Raw genomic sequence first — 19,694 nt, forward strand, 5'->3', positions numbered from 1 at the left:
ACGTGTGCTGAGGACAAGACCAGCTTGTCCTGCAACAGGCCCACAGGGGGTAGCGCTAGCGCTCCCCGTGGGCCTCCCACCCACACCCCCTAGTCAGGGATGGAAGGGGAATCGCTTCCCATTCCACCCCCGACCCCCACCTTGGTGATCTGATCACAGTGCACCAACATCATAAAATGCTGCCCGGGACGTGCTGGAAGCCATTTGCTTCCAGCGCATCGATTGGAGAGGACCCTTTTGAGGTAAGTCCTTCTCCTGGGGAGGGTGGGACAGGGAGTTGGTGGGAAAACAGACACGGGGGAAAGGAAACTGTTTTTCTTTTCCCCCGTGCCTGTTTTGAGGCATCAGGATTTTTTTGGGGTTTATTTTGGGGAGCAACCCCTTAGGCAAGGGTGGCTCCCCTGGGGGCAATGTTATATCTGTGTTTCCATCCCCCTTGGGTGCTAGATCGGCCAGTTTTTGGGCACCAGGAATTATTACATTTTAGGGCAGCAACCTCTTGAGCCAGTTTAGCTGCCTTGGGGCCAAGATTTTTTTTGTATGTTTCATCCCCACGCTAGAACGGCCATGTTTTTGGCCGATCTCAACCCCAGTGGGGTCAAAACCAACTAGGCCCCAGGGACTGTTGTGTGTGTGAGTGTTTTTTGTTTCTTGGGGGCACCCCTTGGGCATGGGTTGCACCCCTAAATGGGGCATATGACTGTTTGCTATTTCTGCCTCCCTTGGGGGCAGATAAGCCTATTATTTTTAGGCCCATCTGCCCCCAAAGGTGGCAGAAGCCACGCTTAAGTTAGGGATTTTTTTTCTCTTCTTTTTGTGTTGGGGGTTGCCCCCTTTGGCAAGGGTCACTCCCTCACCCCCGAGGGGGCTTTGAACTGTTGGCCATTTCTGCCCCCCTTGGGGGAAGATCGGCCTATTATTTTATGGCCATCAGCCCCGAAGGGGGGCAGAACCCACTTAGGCACCAGGGATCTTGTGGGTATGTGTGTGTTTTGTGTGGGGGCACTCCCCCAAAAGGGGCACATTACTGATGGCCATTTCTGCCTCACTTGGGGGCAGATCAGCCTATTTTTAATTTAGGCCCATCTACCCCTAAGGGAGGCAGAAGCCACCAGGGTTTGTATTTTTAAGTTTTTTTTTTGTGTGTGGGAGGGCGGCCCCTTGGGCAAGGGTCACCCCCCCCCCAAGGGGGGCATTCAACTGTTGGCCCTTTCTGCACATCTAAGACACCAGGGTTTTTTTAAAAAAAAAAATTTTTTTTTTGTGGCGGGTGGCCTTGGGCAAGGGTCCCCCCCCCCCCCAGGAGGGCACACAACTGTTGTTGGGGGGCAGAAGCCACTAGACACCAGGAAAAATGCCTAAATGTTTGGGGGTGGGGTGTTTGTCAACTGGCAAAGTCATTTGTGAATTTGTAATTTTAACAGTTTATTTCTCCTTTTTGTTCTAGTTCAAAGCTTTTGCTTCCTGTGCTGTAGCTCCTTGCAGTTTTGGTAGTGGTTCACCTGCAGTTTGCGTAGTTGCATGCTTTAGGTAAGAAAAAACTGTTTACTCCAAAAAAGTATTGTTGCCATGCATGAATAACATGTTTGTAGGTGGTGTACTAAATGCAGGATTGTATGTGAAATTGTCCTTAGATTTGTACACAATGATATTTGTGTTGTCATGTCTAATATTATTTTCTTTTTAGTGAGATATCTTTGGTGATTGCTGTGTCTGTGCAGGGTAGTTGCTGGTGAGTCTAGCTTTTTCAAGCAAGTGAGTGGTATAGTAATTGAATACATAACTCTTTATGATAAAACCACACTTTGTTTATTACTTATTTTAGACATTGCTGGTTGTTGCTGGCAATCCATTTGTTGTTAGAAAGGATCATGGCTAGCCGCAGGGTGACCGCTCAGCAGGTTGTTAGTATGCTTTTTGAGTCGTCTTCTGATCATGATTATGACACTGACTCTGCATCTCAGGCAGAGGAGGAAGTGAGAGATTCTGGCAGTGAATTTTCTGTCAGAGAGGAATCTTCTGATGAGGAAGCCACTCTTCGTGCAGATGAAGGGCCTGTTTTAGAGGAGGACACTGTTGCGCCAATAGTGCAGCAGTCTGGGGCTGAAAGGTTTCCCATTGGAAGACCTGAACTCTGGGTTGCCCCTAACTTGGAGCAGCCAGAGGTGCCTGCCTTTACTGGCCTCCCAGGGTGTAGAGTGAATACAGACTTTATGCCTGTCAATTTCTTTCAGTTATTTATAGACAATGTATTTTTGGAAGAGATTGTTGAGCAGACTAATTTGTATGCGGAGCAATATTTGAGGGACAACGCTGCCAGACTTACGCCACAGTCTAGAGCTACCCAGTGGATTCCCACAAAAATGGAAGAGTTGAAAAAGTTCTTGGGTTTGACTTTTTTGATTGGGTTGATAAGGAAGCCGTCACTGGCTTCTTATTGGTCTACTAGTCCCTTGATGGCAACTGCTATATTTCCTGCAACCATGACTCATAATCAGTATTTGCTTCTTCTTTGGATGCTGGATTTTGTTGACAATGCTTTATCCTTGCCACAAGATCACCCTGATTATGACAGTCTTTTGAAGATTAGGCCTGTCCTTGATCATTTTGTAGATCGCTTTTCAGAGGTCTATGTTTCAGGGAAAGGAATATCTGTAGATGAGTCTTTGGTCCTGTTCAAGGGGCGTTTGGTTTTTAAGCAATACATTCCTAGCAAGAGGGCATGGTATGGAATTAGGATGTATATGCTGTTTGAAAGTAGTACAGGATATGTGTATAATTTCTGGGTCTACACTGGTACGGATTACAGTATTGACCCCTCTGGTTGTCTGCCCAGTTTTGGAGTTAGTGAGAAAACTGTATGGGAACTTAATAGACGACTGTTTAAAAAGGTCACCATTTGTACGTAGATAACTTCTACACTGGAGTGCAGCTGTTCAAGGAATTGTTCAGAGTGGATACTGTTGCTTGTGGCACAATCCGTTCTAACTGGAAAGGCTATCCAAGAGAGCTTGTCTGTAAAAAAAAAAAAAAAAAACTTGAGGGGACAATGCAGTGCCTTGCATAATAATAAGCTGCTAGCTCTGAAATTTCGAGACAGGAGGGATGTGTACATGCAGACTACCATCCATGATGAGCATACTTCCCCTGCGACGGTTTGGGGTCAGGCTGCCAAAAGTGCGCAAACCAGCATGCATTTTCAACTACAAATAAGCACATGGGTGGTGTTGATAGGGTAGATCAGAGGTTGGAACCTTACAGTGCTGTTCGTAAGTCCTACGTTTGGTTTAAAAAAATTGGCCATCCATTTGTTTCATTTAGCAACTTTTCATGCTTTTATTGCGTTCAAGGATTGTTCCCGAGTCATGGATGAAATTTGTTAAATTTCAGGAGTCAGTGATATAGAGACTTATTGTTGTGGAACATGCAAGAGTACCTAGAGAAGCAGTGGTGGAGGATGTGGCTAGTTTGAAAGATCGTCACCTTCCTAATCACATTCCTCCCACTCCCAAAAAAGACCTTCCCACTAAGAAATGTAGTGTCTGTGCTCTAAGAGGTATCAGAGGGCTGTGTGTGGCTGGCTGTTTCAGGAGTAACCACACCCAAAACAATTTTTGGGAATTACTGTGAGCGTAAACTGCCTGTTTTATATTTTCATATGTTCAGTTTCACAATTGGCCTTGTTATGTATTTAGTTAGAGCTTTTGTGTTTGTAGTTTTGTCCTTTTTGATAATTAGTAAGTGGTTTCTTTGCTGTTAAAAAAAAAAAAAAAGTGATGACAGTGTGCATGGAGTGGTGCTTGGCTGGCGCTGTGCATGGAGTGGCGCTTGGCTGGTGGTGTGCGTAGAGTGGCGCTTGGCTGGTGGTGTGCGTAGAGTGGCGCTTGGCTGGTGGTGTGCGTAGAGTGGCGCTTGGCTGGTGGTGTGCGTAGAGTGGCGCTTGGCTGGTGGTGTGCGTAGAGTGGCGCTTGGCTGGTGGTGTGCGTAGAGTGGCGCATGGCTGGTGGTGTGCGTAGAGTGGCGCATGGCTGGTGGTGTGCGTAGAGTGGCGCATGGCTGGTGGTGTGCGTAGAGTGGCGCATGGCTGGTGGTGTGCGTAGAGTGGCGCATGGCTGGTGGTGTGCGTAGAGTGGCGCATGGCTGGTGGTGTGCGTAGAGTGGCGCATGGCTGGTGGTGTGCGTAGAGTGGCGCATGGCTGGTGGTGTGCGTAGAGTGGCGCATGGCTGGTGGTGTGCGTAGAGTGGCGCATGGCTGGTGGTGTGCGTAGAGTGGCGCATGGCTGGTGGTGTGCGTAGAGTGGCGCATGGCTGGTGGTGTGCGTAGAGTGGCGCATGGCTGGTGGTGTGCGTAGAGTAGCGATTGGCTGGCAGTGTGCGTAGAGTGGCGATTGGCTTGTGGTGTGCGTGGAGTGGCACTTGGCTGGGGGTCTAAACAGTGACTTGCTGTTGCCCACTACAACACACTGCTAGCCAAACGCCTGTCCACAGACTCCCATCAGCTGGTGTGATTGCTGTATCAGGCATGTGGGTGTATAAAAGTGATAAGCACTTGAATGGTGCTGTCTATTGATTTGAGTGTTACAATGTTCTGGGCCCACGGCTGGCGGCGAGAATGGTCTTGTGCACGTCACGTATGAAAGGTGTGTGAATGGACTGTGATGTAGTTGGTGCCTTCACGCGGCTTTACAGCTCACGAACTGTGAGTCATTGGTTCAGTTTTTTGGCCTTTCAGTTATTAACAGTGCATTTCATTTTTGTGAAATCTCTGGTTAATAAAATTTGATCTACTGAACCATCAATCACCCTTGTGCCAAATCCAACCAGTATGTGTGGTAAAAATGAAAAAAACGTGCTCTGCTGTAATCGGGCATCGAAGCACACCCGTGACAGGTGAGGTGTCTCGGGTAAGACGCCGATGATGTAGCATGGCACCAACTTGGTTGGTGGTTGAGGGGTCTTTCTACCATAAAAAAAGTGTGTTTCTTTTTACAATTTTATAGGGTTTGGAATATCACAGAAGGATGTGGACACATCAAAATGATGTATTACAAAACAACCTGTTTTTCCAGGGGGGTGAGGACCTGCATTTTTGGTCCCGGGCGCAGCAGTCATCTAGGGAAACCTACCAAACCCAGACATTTTTTAAAACTAGGCACCTGGAGGAGTCCAGGGAGGTGTGGCTTGCGTGGATCCCCCAATACTTTCTTACCATACTCCCTGCAAACCTCAAAATTTGCTTTAAAAAGCATATTTTCCTCACTTTTCTTTGTAGCATCACCACGCTGGCACAAATGTCCTATCACCCAGAGTTCCCTTCAGTCTCACAAGTAAAATGATACCTCACCTGTGTGGGTCCCCAAAGCAGAGTTAGCCTAAAAATGTATAACAAAAAAAAAATTGTGCTTGTCAACTCGCCGTGCTTTCCCCCAATCTCTACATGTTTTTGGCCTTTTCCTGTTGCAGGCACCTGGGTCACCCACACAAGTGACATATCATTTTTATCGGCAGACCGAGGGGAACATTGGGTGGTAGAAATTTGTATTGGCACAGTGATCCTACACAGAAAAGTGTGGAAAACGTGATTTTTATAGCTATATTTGAGGTTTGCAGAGGAGTCTGGGTAAGAAAATGTAGGGGGATACACGCAAGCCACACATCCCTGGACTGCTCTGGGTGTCTAGTTTTCAAAAAATGTCTGGGTTTCGTAGGTTTCCCTAGATGACCACTGCACCTGGGACCAAAAACTGAGGGCCCCCTCAGCCGCAAAAACAGGTAGTTTTGTAATAGATCATTTTGATGTTTTGGGGCATTTCCTAACGTGGGCACTGGGTCTACCTACACAAGTGAGGTACCATTTTTATAGGGAGACCTGGGGGAACGCTGGGTAGAAGGAAGTTTGTGGCTCCCCTCAGATTCCAGATCTTTACGTCACCGAACTGTGGAGTCGAGCAGACGTAATGGTATATTGCTTTTGAAAAGCAGGAAGAAGGCACAGAGTAAAATGTGGAGAGAAACGTCTGCTTTTTTCACTTCAATTTCAATATAAATATATTTTTATTTCAGCTGTTATTTTCTGTAGGAAACCCTTGTAGGATCTACACAAATGACCCCTTGCTGAATTCAGAATTCTGTCTACTTAGCACAAATGTTTAACTGTCCGGGATACAGCATTGGATTCACACCCATTTTTGCCACTAACTGAAAGGAGGCTAAAAGCACAAAAATAGTAAAAATGGGGTATGTCCCAGTAAAATGCTACAATTGTGTTGAAAAATATGGTTTTCTCATTCAAATCTGCCTGTTCCTGACAGCTGGGAAGATGGTGATTGTAGCACAGCAAACCCTATGCTGATGCCATTTTCAGGGGAAAAAAAACAAAAACACATGCTGTCTTTTGCAGCACTTTTTTCGCTTTTTTTTTCTCCAAAAAATGAAATTTGCGCTGTATTTTGGCAAATTTTTGGGTCTCCAGCGGAATCCACAAACTGTGGGTATTTCTAGAATCCCAAGGATGTTGGAAAACATTATGTGGATAAAAAGTTATGAGGGCCTAAGCGCGAACTGCCCCAAATAGCCAAAAAAAGGCTTGGCACCTGAGGGGGAAAATGTCTGGCAGCGAAGGGGTTAAGGTAAGTAGTCTACCGGTAAAAGTATCTATCACAGGTTCTGATACAGATCAGCATGCCACAACTGTCAAAGTCCACAGAGCCTGTTTTCTTCTGCATGGCAAAGTTAAAGCCATGTTTGAGGTATGGCTACAGATTAGACTGAAGAAGGCTCTTCGACACATGTATTCTTGCTAAAGAAGAATATTCCCAAATCCAAGGCCTTTCTTTACTAAATTAAGCTTTCATCAGCGAAAGCTTTCTACTTTAAAGGTTGCACCTTCTGATGTAAGCTGAAGCAGGCATTGGAAATCTGGACACCCCCACAAAGGTATTTTTCAATACTTAGTGGCAGCTTCAACAATAAGGCGATGCCATAGTAACTGCAGACTGAATTATTACAAATGAATAACTGTGCTAATTAATACGATTTTTTTTTAACTGGCTCTTTGGAAATAACTTATTACTGAATTACTTAATTTTGGACACAGCCATTTCAGCAACAAATGTTCTGCTATGTCTAAGTCAACAGGACTACGGATGGTTCCAAGGATAGATGTGATGCCTTTGTAACGAGGAAAGATCTTTGGTATGATACACAAAAGAAGAACTTTATAAATACTATTTTTACAAAGGGAATACATCAAAAAGATGGATACCAAAAATTAAATTTAGGTTTATTTTTCCTTCACTTGCCAAATGATACAAAATTCAATAAAAGGATATTTAAAAAATGAAATTCAGATTCCAGGCTCTGTTTGCCTGTCTTGAATTGCAAACAGATTAGGGGCACTCCTCCACAATAACTCAGAGATTTCCGAGACCAAGCTGGTAAACGCTCATGGCGCTGACAGTAGCCAGACTGTGTATACTGAGAAAAGGAGAACTGGTATGATGCCCACCCTAAACAAGTGGCTGAAAAACACTAAGTTGATGGCCTCCTACCACAGACTTATTTAATGATGATCTTTAGATCCTTGATCTCATCTGTAGCCATTTTCACTAGAGGAAGACAACAGGGGAATCTACACAACTTGTGTAGGTGGAGCCACTTTTCACACAATGACAACATCGTAGTCTACACAGCTGATGGAGGTACTGACCTGCCTATCTGTTAGAGGTGTATTTCTTTATTGTTGTTCAAAAGTAATTACCCCCCCCCCCACACACCCATCTCTTTACTTTGAGAGAAAACAATAGGCTCTAGGTGATGTGGTTCTCCAAACTACTACAAGAGAGTCCAAGTGATTGAGAATAAGAGGGTGGGCAGACTTAGTAAATTGGACACACTTAACAGAATATTTTTCAGTCTCCACTTGCACCTGGGTTATGCAATAGCATTTTAATTTCATTGCTATGCTTCTGAAATGAGGAACGACTGATTGACGTTCTACATACTAGATTTAGAATCATTGTGATCGCTTTAGCTTATAGGTTACATGTGCATCAAAAACTGCATCTATATAACACTGCATAAAGAACATCAATTCATGGAGCTCACAATATATGTTTTTCTTCAAGTTCTGCTTTATCAGACATGGTTTTATACATTTGCCAGTTCATATTTTGGGAACTATGGTATAAAATCCCTTGAGAGAGCATGAATAAAATTCTTAAACAGAACTTAGATTATAGAAAATATTTCAAATCAAGAAATATTATTACTGAAAATTAACAAATACCAAGCAGGCAGAATTTATATGTAAACTTTTTCAAAGTGGTTTCATGTTCAGTATATTCAGATAAAATGTTGGTCAAATACATCCTGGCGTACAGTACTCACCTAGTATTTCATGAGGTTTGACAACACGCATCCCAATGAATGTATTGTAACAATCTAGAGCTGCCAAAAACATATCCATCCACTGCACAACAGCCCGCAAGCTGAAGGTTTCCAGCAAGTCATGTAGTGTGGGCTGAAACATGATCCCAGACTGTTTGTCACCAATATTACCAGCTCCTTCAAATCGGTTGATTAAAAATGGAGGCCCTTCTCTTTTCTTCTCATGGTCCAACCATGCAGATGGGGTTTTGTTTCCTGGAAAAAAATATTTAAAACTAATAACTTTCATGAAAAAAAGTACCTGATTTAAATAAACTTAAGGAAGGTTAAAGATGTTTTTGTTTAATAAATGAAGAGAGTGTGACATCTGTCTGTGTTATTTTGACACACGGGATTAGATTAATCTACTCTTGGAACTTTGTGATATACACAGTAATATGTAAAACCATGAAGTGCTAAGGATGTACTTGCTTTTTCACATCAATGTCTATTAGAAAAACAAGTGAAAAATAATAAGTCGGCCACACTAGCTTTCAGATATGCCAGTACCCATGCTTTTAACCATTTTAAGACTTGGAACTGTGTGAAATACAACTCTTACAACATTAGTGAAATACCTGAAAAATAACCAGTTGAAAGAAACAAAAGCATTTTGAAAGCCACAAAAGGCAATACGTTGATTTAAAATCACACAGATTAGGAGCCAGAAAGCTACCAGAGCCATCTATGGAAAGAGAGAACAAAGTGAAATACTTTATTTATCTGGGCAATGATAAAGGCCATCTCCAAAACAGACCTTTTTTAAGTCAATTATGCTGAAGGAGATACAGAAATCTAATCTATGAAAAAAGACACTTACATACTTGTAAATAATGCTAAATAGTGATACAAGGCAGAAACCACTACTGGCAGACAAACCTGGTAATAAAGGAACAAACTCAAAAAACAACTCCATGGATTTGTGCCGGCACTCTGTCTGTGGCCGTCCACATTGTACCAAAAGCCACATGACAATATCTGACAAACAAAGGGATGTTTGCTCAGGTGGAAATCCTCTATAAAGGGAAGAAAACAAATACAAGAAAGTTAATCATTAAAACAATATAAGTATTATAAAATAAAATATTACAATGAATATGATAGGTTTTCAAGAATTTCTGACTTACTGGGTTGTCTGTAAGGTTGTGTTATCTAACTACTATGTTTGTGCATGTGTACTTTTTATGGGCGAGTGCAAAGCGATCCGTCCATAAAGTAATCTCTCTTTGGGTTTCAAACCACGCCCAGGTCATGTCAGTCTCTTTCATGGCTTCTTGGGCTTGCTCTTTAAAATCTGCTTGCTTTCATTTGTGAAAGGCATACATCCGTCATGCCTTTTCTGGTGTTTAGCCCACCTACACAGCACCGGTAAACTACTAGAAACATACGAGGCTTGATGTTTTGAGCCTGGTTTCTGGACTACTTTATCTGTTCATTTTCCCTGAAGCGTGATCGCGCTCTGTTTGTTCGTTTTCAATTTCAGCGCGATCGCGCTGCATTATACATAGCTCGATCGCGCTGTGTTTTTTTTCTTTTAATTTGTGTGGCAAGAAAAGTTAGGTTAGGAGTTTACAACACAAATAGCTCCAACTCGAGCAAATGCGAGCCTCGTTGCATTGAAAATGCTTGTTCTGGAGTTGAAGTTGAAATTGGTGATTGGGTAAAAAGAGCCTAACAGTCATCCTCAATCATCTTGTGATACTGCACACAAAGTAACCAGGTCTAGGGAGACTCTCTGAAAGGACAATGAAAAGATAGAATATTGTTTTGTCTTACTGCCTGAAGATGCCAGAGAGATTTTGAGTAACTTATAGCACTTCTGCATATCTGCCAGCATTCACGAAGAGCAGGCCAGAGGTTTTATACAAACCACCTAATCCCACATATGTTCCAGTTTGACAATGGATTTGATGCACTTCTTAGTTTTGTACTTGAAGTGATATACGAAGGAGCACTTGTCTTTTACTGGCACAGATAAGTTACATTTCTGGGAAGTACTTTCCAATGAAGGGTGGAACCTCCTAGTCTCATTTAGGGTTAATCAACCGGGATCTGTCTTCAGCTGGAAATAATTTTTCAGTCATTGTACTGTGGAAAGACTGCTAATTTTTGGTCATGGCCTTCGGCATCTCCTTCTCTCTTTCCTTATGCGGTGACTGGGGCCTTGAAACTGATACCTCTCAAGCAGGTGTAGAAACTGATAAAACAGAGGTAGCAAAAGGGATGGGTTGTCATAACAGGTCTCCAACCTGTTCTGTAATAAAAGCTCCTTATATTTAATAGATATCATCCTGAGCTACTAGTATTATTAGTGCTGTAATAGTGACAACATCTGACAAGATTACATTAGTAGCTATTAGATGCATTTTTACTAGCAGTGATCACCTCAGTGCATCAGGGAGGGTTGCCAGCAGTAATGGAAAAAAAAAAAATCCGCTATGGAATGCCTTTGCATAAACCATAGTTGTGATGCTCAAGACACCAAGGTAACTATAGTAGCGGTAGAAAGTCTTAAAAATGTTCCATCATTTAACACTGAAATAACAGGTTTAAAAATATTTTGGAAATTCAACTACTGTTGAAAAAACACACATTTCTGTCTCAAATACACACTTTTTAATTTGGGTATAAATATATGAATTCAGCTAAGTAAAAACTTAGTTTAGTAGGATGGGCTGCAACCAAGAGAGCTACTTACAGGTAGCTGGCAAGTTACCACTAGCTTACGAGCTACTCGCTGAAGATGCCTGTGCTACAACAAGCTCTCCATACATTCTTAGGTTAGCAAAGAAGGGGGCCTCATCCATAGTTCTAGCATTGACTGTTCGAGTGAGAAAAGGAAGTCTGCAGGCACTTACACAGTAGGCAGTTGCCTGGGACAAAACTGAGTGATCTTCCTCCATCTAAAAATCTCTCTCCAATAAGGCATCCTCTTCTAGATTGTCACCTGGGCAGAAGCAAGTGTCTGGACAGTTTTGGGCTTCAGAAATAAGGCAAAGTCTTTTTCATTGACTCTTGTTTTGTCATTGAAGAGATAGATGTCAATGAGGGGTATGAGAAGTTATTTAGTTGTATGTAGTTGACAAACTTATGACTTCCCTCATTGACCAGCATATGGAGGTTGTTGCTCTAATCAAATTTGTGAAGTAGTTAATAAAGAAGAGGCTGCATCTATATTATAGGTGAGATGGTCAAAGACAGAAGCCTTGTAGATAGGCTTGGTGATGATGCTTTAATTATTGATAGGACCCTTTTGAAAGGGGGAGAAGTTGTTGTTGCTAAACTTACCTTGAACAATCAAGTTAATGTTCATGATGGCAAAGACCGCTTGATATATTTTTAAGGAGTCTTTAGAGTCCTTATGCTCAGCAGAAGGGAAGGACAAAATCTACTGACAACATCCAAATCAGTACACAGTCTTTCGCCTTGTTATCTTTTTTAACAAGAAATGCATTTCAATTTTTGGGGATCATCATGGCAGCACATTATAAACTCACAAGTCGTACATTGAAAGAGTTTTTTTTTACCTGAATTAGATTATAGTTTGCCCTAAACAAGATTTTGGCAACATTTTCAGACCTGTAACCAAGCCTAAATGTAGCTTCCAAAAGGGCCACAAGGAACAACATCATAGAAACGAACAGCTCATCTGTGTAGCAGGAGTTGGCTGACAAAGCTCTTTTCAAATGTTAATGCCAAAAGACGATAAACGTTTTTTGAGCATCAAAGAGCTCTCAAGGTGTGTGATCAAATGTCAGAGGCATTAAAGTTTCTCTGGGCAGACAAGTTCTGAGAGTTTTCTACACAATGGCTGGTGTTCAGAGCAACTTAATTAGGTCAGGGTGCAATTCACAGTAGTGCAAAGCATTGCTCTGAACTTGTACCACTATGACTTTGAACATATTAGAAACTCCCACTCTGATTTTGGTAAAATGGGGAAATTATGGGGAAATGATTCAAGCATGTCAATCTATCAAAGAATGTTAATCTATAAAAGGATGTTAATCTATAAAAGGATGTTAATCTATAAAAGGATGTTAATACATGAAAAAATAAAATTGTAGATACATTTTATTTTCAACACTAGTGATGGGGCTGCTCAAAGTTATGGTAGGACGTTGACTAGTGAGATGGCATCCAATGTCCTATCAGCAGAATCAAACTACTGGTTTAAAATGAAGCATCAAATCAACTGCAGGGCTGTCCCAGTGCACGTAACACTATTTTGATGAGTCCACTCATATTACATGGTTGTCTGGCATATTCTGTCAGTTAGTGAAGCAGGTTCTAGATTTCTGCTAGCCTGTATCCCACTTAAAAAAACACTTTACCTCAAGATCATTTTCAATAAAGTTAGAGGGGAATGTTCTGGTTGTTCACAAATTTTTCAATGACCTACTACTAATGACCTTAATAGGAAATGGGAGAGGGTTATATTGGGATCCCCAATCTGCCACAACAATGGGATATAGTTGTAATTTTTAAGGCCTCTGGGACAGCATCTTCTTGGAAAAATACCCTCAGCACTTCCATGGTATTTTGGGAAATAGTAGCATTCTAAGCTTTGATTATCACCACAAGGCCAGAAGAACAGTATAGATGGGCCTTTCAGTATGCTCCGTTCCCCGAAGATGTGCTGAAGAGGGGATAGTGGTGGAGTATTGGGGGATTTGCACCCCCACCCTTTCACATTATGTGTTGGAAACTGGACATGACCTGTTTGTCTCAGATGGCCAAGCAGATTTTTAAAATATTTTCAGGGCTACCAATTCATGTCTTAGGTTTCTATACGTCTGTTTGTGTAGTTTGCTGCCTTCTTAGTTAACAAGGCAAAAAAACATCAGTGCCTCTCTGTACCATCACGTGGGAGTGTTTAGTATGATTTGGAAGTGAATCTTTGCCTTTCCGTTATTACATCTTTTCCAGTATAGTTTTAGTTTCTGCCCGTATTTGTTGTTTCATGATCAGGCCATGTGCTCCCACTTTGCCCACTGGTTTTAGATTTCTTTAGCTGAACTGGTGCCTTTCTGTCCTGGGCGCTGAAGATGATGCAATGAGGACCTCCAAATCAGTGCCTATTAGAGGAAGGGTCTGAGGTGTGAGGAATTAGTGGAAAGGAATGATTTAAGTTCTTCAGAAATATCCTGAATTGGGTGGGTGGGCAGCATTTATTTTTTCATTTTGACAAGTGATTTTCAAATCCAATGCAAGTCTAGATTTCATTTAAGGAAAGCTCTAAAGGGTAAAAACACTGCTTAAATCAGTTTAACACCAGGTCACTAAAGAAATAATCCTGGTCTTATTTATCTATCTAGAGACTGAACTAGGTCACTGGAAGAAACCTTTGAGTCCTACTGCACTTTAGAAGTTTTCTGTTATTGCAAAGTGACCCCTGTTTGAGTGATTATGATTTTGGGACTCACCTGCTGGTAATCTTAAACTCAAACACTAAGACACTGCTAGTCAGTGCCCAGTGTTTATGCTATGACCCATTGTAGATTGTAGCAACCTTTGCATCATCCATCACAGTGTCAAGGAAATCATTGCTTCAAGCCTACCCTCTATGGCCTGAAAGGGGCAGCTTGAACCCTACTGGGATCATTTAAACCAGTGGTTAGGGAGTGCCCAGGAGTCACCCAATCTCACAGGCTGGTGAACTCTACCAAAGTTGGACCCGCACCATGCCTACCTCAGAACACTTTCTAGACATCGGAAGAGGTTTATACCTGTATAGGGACACAAGAAGCTGCAAGAGCACTTTTACTGCAAGTACCCAGGCTGACCAGTGACAACTAGAACTTGGAAGGAACTTTACTGGTAGCCTCTGCCTGGCACCCGGAGACTCTTTAGGTGCCCCCGCCCCCCTTTCCTCGCAGGTCTTTGGGGAGCTTAGTGGTGTACTTTTGTGGCAGCGTGGGAACCAGAAAATGGTCTGTAAACATTTGATAAACTTTGCTACAGAGACAAGGGGGACTTACAGCAAAACATACCTGACACTGTTCCACAGCAGCAGGTTTCATTTCAAATTAATCACCCCCACCCCGAAAGACTCCAGAAGCCTCTCTGAAAAAACGAAAAAATACTTTCCTGTTTTGGGACTTAGAAACTTCTTCATGCAAAAACCTCAAAAACTCCAGATCCTTAGAAGGACAAGCCTGTGGCAGGTATCCAAAAGGCATTTCCGTGGAGACTGCTACAATTTCAGCTTTATCCTGCGTGAGGCAACATTTTATTTAAAAAAAAAAAAAAAAAAAAGACAACGTTCCTTTTTAGATTAGGGCTTTGCAACTTTGTCAGGCCTTTTGACTTCCAGGCTTTCACTGTGTTCCATCATGGTCAGCCTCAAATTACACCTAGGTTCCAGTCTACTGTATCCACAAGCTATCATTGGTGCTTTGTGATGGCATTTTCAATTCTCTTGATTGGATTTTTGTAATTTGGTTGTATTTCAAACATTTTACACTTTATTTTAAAACTGATTTTAGAATGTAATGTGTTTTGGGTGACTTTATCTACTCTTTATGCACTGCTTACTTCACATATTGCCTTTGATGTAAGCTTGACTGTTTTGAATCACGGTACCAGGGTTTGAGCACAGGTTTAGTTTATTTAATTTGCCTGACATCTAGCAGGTGGTGGCCTTATCCTTTGAGGTGACACTTGTCCACCACAAATTACTAACCATTTTCCTACATCTATCATTAGATTTACTTAGTTTACAGGTGTTTTGCTAATTTTTATATTTCTCAATCTTGAAAAAGAAGATGATAGAAACTTCTATTTGTGGAACTTTGAGCAAGATTACATCTTGCAGCTCATATAGAAATGTATCCAGTCACCACTGCTCCACTGTATGCCAAGGTGCAGTGCCTGCTTTATAGATCTGGCACATTCAACAGATGTTGTGATTGGGCCCAAGCAGAGCCGGACCAAACAGAGCTTGGGAAACAAGATTCATCTGCTACCCCTCTTCTAAAACCTCCCCCCCCCCCCACTTCTCAAATGCCCCTCCAGAAAACCCAGTGGCAAGAACAGACCAGATTTGCAATGTATCCTCATATTAAGCAATATTAAATTAGCTTTCTGTGCTGGTTGCCTATGTCACTACTACTTTAACCTATACAAAATCAAGGATAATTTGCATGCTAAAGTTTACTCATTGGGGAAAAAAACAGGGAATTTTTACTACTTATTTTTGTAGTTACTAACCTTGGCAAACGTCGTTTCACAGCTTTGACTAATGATGGTGCTTTCTGAATAATTATGCGTTTCAGATGGTCAATGGCATCACAGCACTGTTGAACTGTACCTATTTTCAAACCAAACAAACTAATCAGAAGAATCACACAATATTGCTATTGCTTTATTTACACAAATTGCTATTCAATTGAACAACCACAGAGAGCTACAAGCGAATGTCAGGAGGATGAAGAAGAACAAATCCCTAAATACTGCCATTTTAATTTAGCTTTTTGGTGCAGTTAATAATCGGGTACTGTGATGCTAATATGTGAATAATCACCATGATAAGTAGTAAACAGCAAGGAAGATCAAACCAGCTTCCAGATACCACAGCAACTGTTATAACTTTTTTAAGAACCCTGTTGAATGTTGGAACTAACTTTGCAGACAACCACTAGGGAGTAGTAGCACAGTGAAGGGAGATAATCCCAGTGTCCAGTACCAAATAAGAATGACCAATTGAAACGCTGTGAAATACTTTTTTGTCTGAGCTGGTCAAGATTGACGTTGGAACATTTAAATACCAAATTATTGAGGGCTGCAAGCAACACGGCATCAAACACAAATCCAAAGGCATTCGTTTTTATACCTGAGTTGATGAGACAAAACCTGACCAATGAAATGGAACAAATTGCACTTAAGGATGACTTCTGTTTTGGTGATGCTGGTGTGAAGGTCTGCTTGCTGTATTCCCTTTTGTAACAATCAGCAAATGTTACATAGCTACAAACTGGTTAGGGCCATTTGCAAAACACAATAACATTAGTTTTATTCTTTATGCACTGTCACTGAAAGGATTATGCGTCTTAGTTAGCGATCACAAAACTAATTTGTCTATGACAAGTTTTTTGTCATTTTTGTAACACTGTGTGTTTCTTTCATGTGTGTAAGTGCTCTGTGACTGTAGTGGTATTGCATAAGCTTTGCCTGTCTCCTAGATAAGTCTTGGCTGCTCATCTGCAGCTATCTCTAGAGAGCCTGGCTTTCTAGATTCTGCCTACACTTCACTAATCGGGGATACCTGGACATGGTATAAGATAACACCATAGGTGCTTACCGCACATCAGGCCAGCTTCCTACACATGTTAAATAGCATAGGACTCAGGAAGGATCTCTGGGGTACTCGTCAGCGTATCGTAAATAAGATTGATGAGGAGAAAGAGCGAGCTCTGTTTTGTCTGACACATAAAAGCACGCCACCTGAGTAAGTGTCCTAGATCCGGTCAAAAGAGACACAGTGCTGAAAACTGTTAAACAAAACTCCGCTGACATACTCCTTCCCTGAGAAACACACATTACTGGACTGGGTGCAATGCCCTTGCCCGCATGGGCTACACACAGGTGTTTCACGTGTGCATCACAAGAAAGTCACGGGTGACGGCTATTCTCCAACAGCACACTACCTTCAATAGTTGAGAAAATATGGCATGGTAACCTCTGCCAATACAGAGTGATATCGGGTTTCCTCCACAACCAACCTACTGAGATAGCCAGCATCTACGCCACCAGCCAGGGGCAATCCCAGCTTGAAAGATTTGAGGCGATTGAGTAGGAGATAGGTTGTGAGCCTTTCACCAGCTGAAATTAGGTTATAACTTCTACTCTGGGCCCCACAAAGTGTTCGCCTGGTTAGATTACATTCTCCTACCTGCTTCAGAATCTCACCAGGTTATAGATGCCCACACTCTGTCTCTCCAACTACTCCCCCATAGAAATACTTCTGCAACTAGGTCCATGTTGATCCCCGCTGAGCTGGAGCCTGAATGCCTGGTGGCTCCAGCATGCTGCAACCAGGAAACACATCTATACAGCCACAGAACATTACTAAGAAACAAATAAAGACACTGTTACGTCCTCTGAGGTCCTCCTGGAAGCACTGAAGACCAAGATGGGGGGGGGGGTGGGGGGGAAGAGTAGTGGCATCCTTGGCCACATTTAAGGCATGCACAAGAGGTGCAAATGGAAGCGACTGACCTGGAAACATGCATTCTAGAGCTGGAAGCGTTTTATGAAACATCCAGATTTCCCTCACCAGGAGCGACTTCCTGCATCAACAAACAGTACTCGGTCAGCTTCTCATAGTCAGAGTTGTACATATCAATGGGGTGACAAACCCAACAAGACACTACATTGACGCTGCACAACACTCCCAGCGAAACAGTGATAGCTTCGAAAATCTGCCTAACACAATGGAAACATCTGCACAGAGCTTACTATCCCCAGGACAGACTATGGAAAATGGGGGCAGTGGCCTTACCGAACTGACTGTGCTGCAATACAGCACTAAGTAATTTCCTCAAACAATTTGAACATGTGAGAAACGGAGCTCATTGTGGGAGGAGATGCTGACAAGCCTGAGACGCATGTTGTGTTGGGTATTATTGAATTAGCCCAAGATTCCACACGTGTCTTTGTACGTGTCACGGACGAGACAGATGCTGATAGATACCGCACCATACAGTTATGAGTGGGACTTGGGATAGCAAAGAGAGCCATCGCCTGGAAAGACAGAGACCCACCAACTTTGGAACAGTGGCAATCTGAGCTCAAATGCTATATGAGCCCTATGTATAAAGCCAGAGGCTGCCCACTGAAACATTGCAAAATATGGGCTGAGAGTTGTTGATACTGGGACATCAGTATCTAAAGGGCTGAAAACCTTCATCACTCCCTGAAAGATGAGATCCAAACTTATAATAACAAAGCATGAGTTGGGGACCCGGAGGACAGGAGACAAATATCAATAAATGTATTGTTAAATGTTGGCCCTAGGCTGAGGGAGGTTGGTTTTATTTTCTTTGTAATGCTATATCAAAGGCTCAGGCATTCGGTCATCTGCGGTTTTGTATGGTCAGCTGTCAAAAAAAAGTCTGATTTACCAGAAACTAATACATGTTATTGTAAACATTTCTTAACTAGATTTTTTTCTGGGGTATTTCTGTTTCAATATGATTTCGTAAGCTGATGACGCACCTCATTGTGTCTACTGTCCAAAATCATGACAGCACTGAATAGAACTCTGAACCTTTTATGTCTGCTGTGGTGCACTGGACAAGCATTCATTTTTTAAAACGTGAAAGGGAAAAACAATGAAATTCTAAATTTTGGTGAACTATTTCTGCAGTGGTCACCTGACTTGTGGCATGAGGAATTGTAGCTTCCCCATAAACCTGTCAACACTGCCAAAACCATACAAGTGGTCTTCCACAATTAACTCTCTTTTGTCATCCAGATCAACTCCTCAAATATGGATCCCTCCTCTCCTGGGTCTTCATACCATCCTAAAATGTTGTTGACTTCTCAAAAGGCATCCGCATTGCTCTATCTGTTAACGCCTGTTACAAAGTAGTTTGTTTTTGTTCCCTAAAGTCCTTTCGCTGGTTTCCACCAAACTTATTAATTAACTTTGCACCAATATATTTTGCATCTGCTATCAATTGTGAGGCTTTTCTACCACTTTTCTCAAAAGGTCAGAAACACTAAACAGTTCAGTCTCTCACATTTGCCTGGAACTTGCCTCCGGACAATAAGCCCACTGTAAATGTGTCTGACTTCAGTATCGGCCCCCGCCAGGCCTAACCCATGGCATGGGCAGCAGTGAGACTTTCCTCAGTACCCACTGCTTTTGCTTCATTCAGTTTTGTTTTTCCGGAAAAGAAAGCAATCATTTGTGTAACTTTACCATTGTTGTCTCCTATACCCTACCACTGAATCGTTCACCTCATCTTGAAAGACAAGAAAGATAATTATTTCCCACTGAATCCAACTTTCTACTGCCTTTATACACGGAGGGCATAGATGACATCTCCACTTGAGTTACTAATTCTCTGCCAGCTGCCACTGCCAAAATGTGATCTAGTTTACCCATCCACTAACTCCATTCCATTCCATTCCATATCCAAAACACAACTCGGAATATGCTTCATACAGCACTTTTCGAGCCTATAGTTCACTGTGACGTAGGTGCTTTCACAGCAATGATTTCAACTGTCATATATGGTATGCTATTGGTATGACAGAGAGGC

At 42.2% G+C, this 19,694-nt stretch overlaps 1 protein-coding gene across 2 annotated transcripts in view; it reads right to left on the reverse strand.

Annotated features, from left to right (window-relative positions):
- Positions 1–19,694, reverse strand: part of PRKDC (protein kinase, DNA-activated, catalytic subunit) — a 2,139,921-nt gene that overhangs the window by 1,572,274 nt on the left and 547,953 nt on the right. For both annotated transcript variants that reach the window (XM_069220133.1, XM_069220131.1), the window contains exons 29-31: positions 15,637–15,736; positions 9,307–9,443; positions 8,389–8,643 (exon numbers count right to left, since the gene is read on the reverse strand). In XM_069220133.1, the coding sequence (XP_069076234.1) occupies positions 8,389–8,643; positions 9,307–9,443; positions 15,637–15,736 (492 nt within the window). The remainder of the gene's footprint in view (positions 1–8,388; positions 8,644–9,306; positions 9,444–15,636; positions 15,737–19,694) is intronic.

The sequence above is a fragment of the Pleurodeles waltl genome, chromosome 2_2 (genome assembly GCF_031143425.1).
Source record: "Pleurodeles waltl isolate 20211129_DDA chromosome 2_2, aPleWal1.hap1.20221129, whole genome shotgun sequence".
NCBI lineage: Eukaryota > Metazoa > Chordata > Amphibia > Caudata > Salamandridae > Pleurodeles > Pleurodeles waltl.